The sequence below is a fragment of the Pelodiscus sinensis genome, chromosome 1, assembly GCF_052426305.1.
Source record: "Pelodiscus sinensis isolate ZL-2025 chromosome 1, ASM5242630v1, whole genome shotgun sequence".
In the NCBI taxonomy this organism is placed as follows: Eukaryota; Metazoa; Chordata; order Testudines; family Trionychidae; genus Pelodiscus; species Pelodiscus sinensis.
In genome coordinates, this window is record NC_143052.1 from 335,749,649 (window position 1) to 335,760,355 (window position 10,707).

General features: G+C 40.4%; 1 protein-coding gene across 16 annotated transcripts in view; it reads left to right on the plus strand.

Moving 5' to 3' along the window:
* DLG2 (discs large MAGUK scaffold protein 2) overlaps window positions 1–6,802 on the plus strand; it is a 1,584,089-nt gene extending 1,577,287 nt beyond the window's left edge. For 9 of the 16 annotated variants that reach the window (XM_075919421.2, XM_075919423.2, XM_075919426.2 and 6 more), the window contains 2 exons: window positions 171–262; window positions 1,374–6,795. In XM_075919421.2, the coding sequence (XP_075775536.2) occupies window positions 171–262; window positions 1,374–1,480 (199 nt within the window). In that variant the 3' untranslated portion in view covers window positions 1,481–6,795. Of the gene's footprint in view, window positions 1–170; window positions 263–1,373 lie in introns of all 16 variants that reach the window. The other 7 variants (XM_075919430.2, XM_089775764.1, XM_089775765.1 and 4 more) reach the window with 2 other exon arrangements.
* Window positions 6,803–10,707: the final 3,905 nt, after the last annotated feature.

Below are 10,707 nucleotides of genomic sequence, written 5' to 3' on the forward strand. Positions count from 1 at the left end.
TCCTGCAAAACTTGTGCCAAAGTATTCCAACCTGTATTTCTTGTTGCAAAACCAATACTTTCTGATTGAATCACAGCTTATCTTTTAGAAAGACTTCCAATTGTTTTTATTCAGCTAAAGAGCTTAGTTTGTTAATAACTTTTAACTAATATTTCAAAATATGTTTCTAGGGAAATGAATAAACGTCTTACAGAGGAACAAGCCAAGAAAACTTATGAGCGAGCACTTAAATTAGAACAAGAATTTGGAGAATATTTTACAGGTATGAGTCACTTCAAAATACCTGTCCCCCAGGATCCAGGATCCAGTCCAGGACCATAAAATCTCTCTCTAGCTTGAAGGAATGATTGGTTCACGTATATAGGGTGCCACAGAAAAGGCCCAATATTAAGTACTAGTAGTTCCCATTGAAGTCAATGGGTGTAGAATGCATTCAACACTTCACACAGCAGTGTTTCAATATCAATGCATGTGTATGAAGGCAATTCTGTGCCTATTGAGGTCAGTGAGAAAACTCCTACTGACTTCAGTGATGCATGACTGGGTCTGATTGTCCCAATCCCGTTCCCACTGAAGTCAGCAGGAATTCTCCTATTTACTTAGCTGGTCATAGCATCAGATACTTGCATTGCTCAGCACAGAATTTCATCCTGCAAGAATGGAAGACAGGTGACAAGTCAGTGCTTTCAAGCTCCTTTGTCTTAAAATTAGAACCTAAATCCATATCTAGGCAGAGAGCTCATTTTCAGAGATGCAAAGACCACACATTCCATTATATAAGAAACTTAAAAATGAACCATAGTAGGTTGGACCAAAGGTCCAGTTAGCCCAGTATCCTGTCTTCCAACAGTGGCCAGTGCTAGATTCTTCAGAGGGAAAGAACAGAACAGGTAATCAGGCCTAGGTTGGATATTAGGAAAAACTATTTCACTAGGAGAGTGGTGAAGCACTGGAATGGGTTGCCTAACGAGGGGTGCTGGTTTCTTCTGTAGAGGTTTTTAAAGCCGAGTTTCACAAGGCCCTGTTGGAATGAGTTTGTTGTGATTGGTTCTGCTCTGAGCAGAGGGTTGGACTAGACGATTTGAGGTCTCTTCCAATCCTAATCTTCTGTGATTCCACTGCCACAGCAAAGGCAAGCCTCAACTAAGGCTCCTATAATAAGCAGTGGCACAGGAATTCTGCTACAGTGGATCACCATTATGTTGTACTCATTTGGGATCTTAAAGGTGAATGCTTTTCCCTACACTGATAGTTCATATGAATTATTATTTCTTCCAGTTTTATCAACTTCTATGTTAATATGGAAACTGTGCTGACAACTGCTGCTGTGGAATGTACCAATTAAAAATGAATTTTTGTGTTTTTTTTTGCAGCTATTGTCCAAGGAGAAAGCTTAGAAGATATATATAATCAATGCAAACTTGTAATTGAAGAACAATCTGGACCTTTCATCTGGATTCCTTCAAAGGAAAAGTTATAAATTAGCCACTGCACCTCTTATTATGACAGAAGTATATTTAGAAGAAAACTACACTATACTATTTTGAGGCTTTCCTGTTTTTGTTGCATTTATGTTCTTGCAGTCAATGTGAATTTTTATGAATGTACAACACAAAGTGTTTGAAGCCATGAAGGACAGTGATGGGTCAAAAGGGTAGGAACAAAAAGACTTTTACCATACAAAGCAAATCTGTTGTGTGCGCAAAGCACCAGTTGTAGGTATAAACTTTTGACATGGGGACCCTCTGTCAAAGGGAGCTAGCCACCTACTGCACTTACATGGACATCATGAATAATGTCAGTGGCTATGCTCAGTGTGTTGATCGCTTTAAAGAGAAGTTTCCCAGCTCTTGAACCTCATGTAGGGCTTGAGCCTGCAAGGGGCTGAACACTTGACCCCGGTTCATACTCCTGTGGGTAGTTCCATTGAAGACAATGGGACTAAGCGTGTGCTAAAGTGTTTTGGTGGATCAGGGCCACATGCTCCTTGCTGGATTGAGCCCATAGAACCTGTTCCAACTTCTGTTGAAGTCAATAGAAAGATTCCCACTGAAGTTGGATTGGGTGATAAGCTTGTCATTGCACATCAGTAGTTGGTACTCCTCGACTTTGGTAACTATGCACATGTATTGATTTCCAAAACCAAGTCAAGCATTTCTTTTTCCCCTTTGAAAGCACCATTATATCAGGAAATAACCATGTAGTTTATTTCAATGGAAGCTGGTGTTGGGAAGGGAACAGAAACATTTCACATCACACACATACCCACTCACAGGTATGAGGAGTCACAGTACCTAAACTGACAAGGAGGGAGACAACTGGGAAAAGCTTTGAAATTTTTGATTGTCTATTTTATCATTTATACTGATAGAAGGCACTTAATGATGGAATAATTTATAAAGATTAAAATATATTGATGTATAGAAACTAATTTCTATAGGTGAAAAATGTTTTGTGAGATATTTTGTAAAGATTAATTAATTGAAAGATTAAATATTTGCACCCTGGTCTGGCTGTAAAATGTAAAGAGGACCTTCAAGTTGCACTACCCCTTTCCGCAACAAATTATATAATCATTTTAACAAATTATATAATTTCTTAAATTTTAGATGACACTTTTTTTCAACTTAATCATCCTTCCTTTTAGTTAATCATGATAAATTCCAGTGAAAAGAACTCAAATTGATTACCCTGCAGGGTTTTTGTTGTTGTTATTGTTTTGGAAATAATAGGATGATGCATCTTTAAATTGAAAAAGCTGATTTTTCCGAAGCAAAATGTCAGTGACTTGAATGTAGTGTATTATTTTCTCTCTTAAAGGGAGCCATAATCTTCATTGGGAAACATTTTATAATAATTCCTTATGCTATAAGTGAAATGCCAGAAGCATTTGGCCACTGACTAACTTGTGTCATCATTTCATTTCACAGTCAACAGGGGGGTTTCACCGTTAAGACTGGGGCAGTTGACATTTGTGGGGGATATGGGGAAAATCTGTGGAATTTCTGCTTGGACTACATGGGTGGAGAGTTCTTGCTTGCTGTTTCACTTGGCCCTTCTTTCCTATACTAATACAAATTTCACTGTACCATATCTGGAAGATAGTTACAAAGTAGATGAACTGCCTTTGCTGCTGCTGCTGGACCATGTTTTATAGAAAATCCACAAAATGCTGCATATTACTCCACAGGAGTCCAACGCTTTTTAGCTCGTGGCTACTTTGATCCTAATATGTAGTGACATTTTAAGGGCAAGCATTTCAATGACCTGAGTTACCAATAGACTATTCAATTACTCTGTCTATTCAAAACTTTCAGCCTTATTTCTTTACTCTGTCCTGATATGACGGGTACATGCAGCCACCCTCAATAAATAGGCTGATTAGCTGGGTGTTTATAAGACAGCCATCAACAGAGACAGGGTCACTGTAGCAATCATTAGGCGTCATGGTTCACACTGAATTAAAATGGATATGACACACTCATGCTTCCTTTATTGTCATTTTGTTCTGCCTGGCCAGCACAGATTCAAAGACAGAATACCAGGAGAATTACTAATCTCCATAACCAGAAGGGCTAGACATTAAAAAAAAAAAAAATCTTAGATTCTAGATAACCATACAGAAATCCACAGGAAGGCCCTAGATCCTTGGAAGTCATGGAATTTTCCATGCTATTACTATCTCAGGTTGGGCTGGAGCCCACCTGAACTGATCACCAAGTATTCTAAAGCATTCTAATTTTCAACTCTATTTTTAAGCAACCACATCTGCTTCTTTGTTTCTTAGTTCAGCATGCAACCTTTTAAAATACTATCCTACCAGTAAATGTTCTGTTTTGTCATGTGCTGTGCTTTACAGTGAACAGTAACACTATGGCTGAGTACAATCAATTTTTCCATCAGTCTTTGGTTACTGTAGTACATTATTTATTTTTTTCCTGTCTGCTGTTTGTGCTTCCAATTTAGAGTTGCCATTGCACTTCTTATATTTTTTAAATAAAACCTATATATTTAAAAAAATCACCAAGAGCAGCAATGAGAGGTCTTATTTCCTGCAGGGTTTATTCCTTCATTTGTTCTGTGTCTTGATGTTTTGCGTTTCATGTTACAGCTTACTTAGTGCTGCAGCTAATTTTTTTTAATGCAGCCATTCAAAGTTACATTGGGTGGCAAGGAGAAGCGAGACATATGAAATTAACTCAGTTACATCTGTTGCAAAAAAAAACCCCAACCCCAGCTTGGCGCCTCAGACCAGAATGGTGCTAATACCAGTAAACATTAGCAGATCTTTTTCTGGCCATATAAAAAACTTGCAGGTGTCTAAGAGACAACATGTAAATACAGGACCCTTTAGGAAAAGTGCCAGATCATATCACTGGTGCTATTTCTTATGTTCTGGCACAATGTGTAGCCCACAGGGTCTAAGTTGAACCAAAAATCTTATGGCTTATTGACTATCCATGAATGATCACATTGACATCTTGCTGTTTTTGTACAGGTGTGCAATATTTCAACCCATTTATTTCTGCCCATAAGTCATCTTCCATGCACTGGCCTCTCTTAGTACTTGATACTGGGGCTCATGAACTTACACTAACTACAAGAGCCTCTCTTTCTACCTTATTTCCTGTTTTTGCCAGCTAAGGAGGCCCTTTGTCTATACAAGTACTTTGTAACCTCTTAGATGTTAAAGGCACTCTTGAAAATAAAAAATAAAACAAACAGTACTATAACTGTGTTAGTAGTTAGCATGGTTTGATGCACCAGTCCCCTCACTCTGGGAAGCACTGCTGAATGTGAGCTAATAATAATTATGAGCCATCTCTAGCTACCTGCCCTAGGGTGTGTCTACACAGCAAAGTTATTTTGGAATAACAGCCGTTATTCCGAAATAATTATGCGAGTGTCTACACAGCAATTCCGTTATTTTGAAATAATTTCAAAATAATGGGCTTATTCTGACTTCTGTAAACCTCATTCTACAAAGAATAATGCCTCCACTTCTGCTATTTCGAAATAGTCCCCCCCCCCCCCCCACCATGCCCAGTTTAAGTTATTCCTCCTGGGGTTCTAAATCGAGGTAGCACATCTACATTAGGGAAGCCTGCCTCGGACTACTTTTGAGACTTCCCTGCAGTGTAGACGTGCTATTTCTAAATAAGCTATTTCAGAATAACTATTCCAGAATAGTTTATTTTGACATAACGGGGCAGTGTACATGTAGCCCTAGTGACCCAGTTAGTTAACAGCAAGTGACATTATTTTTCTATGGAACATTTCATAGTGTTTTACACTGTCATCATTACAGATGCTTAGCAAAATTCAGTCAAGTGAGTAGGGAGTTTGGGGGAGGCAGGTTGTTGCATTTTTTTTTCAAAGTAAGTACACAAAAAAAGATTGTTTAGTGAGGAACTATGCGTGTAAATATTTGCAGAAAAAACACTCAAGAACAAAAGCCGCTGTCATCTTTCTACAGCCTCAGAGTTAAAGCCATACCCTTCTGTGGTCTTCAGTCACAAAAGGAGGTCTCACATCAGCCACATTGTTGAATGGGAACTTTTTTTGCTCTTAAAAATAGCCGCTACTCAATTTTATGCATGAGTTTTGTCTGGTGATTGTTTTCATGCACTTGAGCTCATTTCTTAATAAAGTAAATATATATTTTTAGACCCATCAACACAACATCTAGCCAATTAGCTCAGCAGTAAGAACAGGTCATCAATACATAACAATAGGAACAGTTCCATTGTAGTATCTTACGGGGTGCAAACCGTGATCAAGGCTGACAGCAACAACATCTACATTCTGGATGGGAGAGAGGTTGGCGCCTCTGCTGGTGTACAGCATTGGTGCTCCATTGACTTCAGTGGCACTCATCCTATTTATTCCACCTGTAGCTACAGATAGTAGTTCCTCTCAAATTAACTATATTTAGGAACCAACAGTCTATTATTCCATAATATGAAGGGCTAGCTTTTCCAAACTCCTCAGCACTCAGTTTGGTTCAGATTTTTAAAAATACTGAGCTCCCGCTGGCTCTATTATCCTTACTACTCAATATCTGTATGGGGATGGCTGATAGGCGTCCCTGTCATGGAGTTGGGCCACGCTGTGCTTGGTGCTGTATGCACAGAACATAATGACCCTCATGCCTGCCTCAAACAGCATGTGGATTTTCAAAAGCGTTCAGCACAAAACAGCTGTTCCTGAAGGGGACAGACATGGGGGTTGGAGAACACTACACCACTGGGCGCAGGGGTCTGCCTTGCTGCATCACACTGCATTAGCACCTTACTCTGTTCCCTGACATGGTGATCTGGCTCAAACTAACCACGGAGCCCTCATATAAGACAGAATTTAAGAGGGTGGGTATATCACTAGCTGAACATCAGGCCAGTTCGAATGAAATGAAACTGCTGACCTCCCCTGGTAGAATAATGCACTTTTAATTATCTTAATTTCTGGGTTTGTTTACTAAGTTTGAACAAGCTGGTTTGAACTTTTGAGTGGCTGTTTGCAGACTGTTTTGTTTGCTACTTGCTGATGTGGTTCTGCTCAACAGGCTGTTTCTAAATCCAGCAGTAGTTGGGGGGGTAATCAGTATCTGAACTGGAGTTTACAAAATACACTATACAGCATACAGGCCTGTTCAGTGTAAATATTCTACGCTTCCATTCCATTCATGTAAAGAATAAAGCACACACAATTATAAAATTAAGCTGTACATTTCATACTAGCTGTGTGTGTCCTTGCTTATTTATTCAGTTACAAGCTCTCCGTTGTGGTCCAGCTGTAAATGCTTGATAGAGTGTTTATAAATATGTCATGAATTTTATTATAAATTATTAATATTAAAGCATTTTTACACTTTATAGCAAATGGCTCCTTCATAAGGCAAAATTTGTCTTTTTTCCCCTTAAGGTGAAGCCATAAAAGGTAATGGACGTGCATTTAATTTATGCAGGGACATGTTCGGATTTATTACACAAGCCAAACTGTTAAGATGAACGCAATACTGGCTGTGAGCCGTGATACTAAAGAGGAATTAGAGAAAGGTAGGGCCAGAAAGGCCCTCAAGATGTCAGCTCGTCCAGTCCTCCCTGCATGTGCATAAACAGAGCAGGTATGCCTAGCCCATCCATAACAACTGACCATCTAACCTGTCCATAAAAATCCACCCAGGATGGCAGTTCCATACCCTCCCTTGGTAAACTGTTCCAGTACATAACTACTCTTCCAATTAGAAAGTTTTTCTATAATATTTTACCTAACGCTCTCTTGCTGAAGAAGAATTTCTTGTCCTCCCAGTCAATCACTGTCCTATTTTTATCAGGTTTCCTCTCAGTCTTCTTTCTGAAGGCTAAACGTCAAGGTTTTTGTAAAACAAATCTTACCTCACAGATCATGTTTTCTAGCCCCTTTATCATTTTTGCTGTGCTCTGATAACCCCCTCCAATTTGTCCACATCATTTTACATGTGCTCTCCCGCTCCCCCTCCCCCACCCCCCCCAAGAAGTGGCCACAGTACTGTTCCTGAAGCCTCTCAGGAACCAAGTAGAAAGGGACGATTACCTCACACACCTCACACACGACACGTCTGTTAATCACACTAAAGCTTTTCCTGCCCTGCTGCTTTACTTCTCTGTGAACGAGTGAAGAGGCTTCAGATGCACTCTATGGAATATTAAATCCTAGGAAGAAATGCCATTTTCCTGTGCTTTCTGCCATTGCCATTTATAGGGAAGCATCAGCATAACTGTGTGATTTCTTGGTGCATGTTTCTAGGCTCACAGGAGTAATATATGAAGCAAAATGCAGGACTATGTAGCACTTTAAAGACGAACAAGATGGTTTATTAGATGATGAGCTTCCGTGGGCCAGACCCACTTCCTCAGATCAAATAGTGGAAGAAAATAGTCACAACCATATATACCAAAGGATACAATTTTAAAAAAGTGAACACATATGAAAAGGACAAATCACATTTCAGAACAGAAGGGGGATGCAGGGGGAGGGGGGAGGAAGGAAGGTAAGTGTCTGTGAGTTAATGATATTAGAGGTGGGGAAAGTTAGATATCTGTGAGCTAATGATAATTGGGGAAGTTATCTTGGTAATGGGTAAGGTAGTTGGGGTAATATATGACCATCAGACTAAATTTTTTGTTTACTTCACACACCAGACTTGAAAAATATTTAAGTGAAGGTTCACTCTGCAGTGTATTAACTGGCATGTAACAGTGACCCTGGTCCCCCAAATTAATCTTTGTGGATGGTCTTTTGGGTCCATGTGAAGCCCAGTTGACTTCAATGATTTCTCTGATTAAGTGCAGCCCTGATTGCAGGGACTTTGTTTTTAACAGTAACTGATAAAAGAAATGGCAGCATGGCTCAGAGAACTGTCAATGCTAGTATGTAGATCAAAGTTCACCATGGAGCCATGCACAGAATTTTCAAACAACAGTTAATAGTCAATGCAACAATTGTAATATTTTCTGTTACTTGAACAGAGCCAAAACTGAAGGGCAAATCTAAAAATAGCCTAGTACAATCTCCAGGTAAGTGCACTGCCTCAATCTCAAATCAGATTGTTAAGGCTTTTTTTGCTGACACGTTTATTGAGAGACTTTTCACAGAGCTATGTTGCTGCAGTAACTACAGCAGCAGCAAATTTAAACCATCCAGTAGAACAGTATGTTGGAACATACACTCAGCTAAAATTGTCCTTTCTAGCCCCCTCCCTTTTGTTTTAATAACAGTAGATAGCATTTATAGAGCACTTTTTGGCTTCAAAATGCTATGCCACCATTATGTGTGCATCTACACTGTACCCTAACCTCAAAATAAACTACGCAATTTGCGTATTTCAAGGTAATTTCAAAATAGAGCACCCTTAATCCTCGTTGAACCAGGTTTACAGAGATGTCAGAATAGCATGCCTGTTATATTTCAAAATAATGGGCTTGCTCAAAAGATGAGGAATAGCTATTTTGGGATACTTCCGGTATCCTGAAATAGCTCCTGAAAACACACCAGAAGTGAGTAAAATATGTAACATCTCAATTACAGGAGCCCCCTAATAGCAATAACTATTAATTCAAGCAGGACAGTGAATACTGTTAGCTTATCTTGTCATACTAAGTATACTACATAAAGATCCTCGCTTTCATACTGGCACAATGCTGGCGTAGGTGCATGTCAAGTCAAAACAATGCGTAAATGTAATGGAGAAAATGCGTAAATGTAATGGAGAAAAACTTAAGTAATCTACTCTACAAACAGAGATGCTATGGCAGCATGTGTAGACTTCCTCTAATCTAGTTAGCTTAGATCCAATAGGAGCAAAGCTGCAACAGTAAAAGCTCCTAAATCTTTTAGGTTCTCTTCAAAATGTCCCTGCTTGTTTTGGTTTATCACCAAGAAAGCCAAACTACGCTGGTGTCTACTATAATAACCATAGAAAGGTAGGGCTGGGCAGCATTATTCTTGAAAAGCCTTTATGTGCTAAATAAGCATCTCCGTGGGTTTGCTTTACTTTCTGTCAAGATGAAAATAGCTGAGCATATGCATCATCCGCAGGTGCAGTGAGGCTGGCCTCGTGCCAGCCCCAGGGAGCCTGTTTCAGGTAATACTCCTACTTCCTCAACTGCTGCTGCCTATGGAGACGCTGCTTCCTTGACAAGCTCTGTGGCTGCACTGCAAAACATACTGAAGAAGTGGGTTAGAGTCAGAGAGAGGAATTCTAATTTTAGCCCCCAAGATGCCAAATTAGTAGTGCAGCAGATCATTAAGGACCATTAGCTGCTCTTCAGCACTGAAATGTAGGGCTGTTCTACACTGAGAGGTTAGCTTAACTCAGTGACTTTGCTCAGAGGGGTTGAGTAAAATACACACCCCTGAGCGATATAGTTAAGCCAAGTACATGTGCGCCCACTTCTTGAGGAGGTAGATTAACTTCAGCAACAAGCAAACTCCCGTCTAGCGCTGTAATGAGTGTCTATATGAGCAAGCAGGAGTCAAGACTTGCAAGGACCCTGTGTAAAGTGGAGGGGGAGGTCTGGCGCTGTGCTCCCGGAAGGGATGGGGCCTCTGGCAGAAGGGACAGGGCTGAGGCAGCCAGCCCTCATAGTTGCCAGGAATATGCAGCATGCTGCTTCAGCAGTCATTTAAAGAGCCCAGGGCTCTAGCTGCTGCCACAGTAGCAGCAGCAGCAATGTCTGAAATTGCCAAGCGGTGGGGCAGCTGCCCCCATTCTCTCCCCTCCTCCCCCGCCACCAGTGTGCCTGTATATGAGCAGTGCAGTACCTTGGCTGCAGCTAGAACATTTTCAGTGTAACGATCTCCTTAAATGTAGCACAAGGTGACAAAGCATTCGGGCTATAAGCCCACTTAAGTCAGTGGAGATAGATGTGATTCTCACTATACACTAAGCTGGGGGGAGAGGTAGATACGCTTAAGGGCAGAGATAGGATCCAGAGTGACTTAGACAAATTGGAGGATTGAGCCACTAGAAATCTTATGAGATTCAACAAAGACAAGTGTAGAGTCCTGCACTTGGGACGGAAGAATCCCAAGCATAGTTACAGGCTGGGGACCAACCAGTTAAGTAGTAGTTCTGCAGAAAAGGACCTGGGGGTTACAGTGGATGAGAAGCTAGATATGAGTCAACAGTGTGCCCTTGTAGCCAAGAAGGCTAATGGCATATTAGGA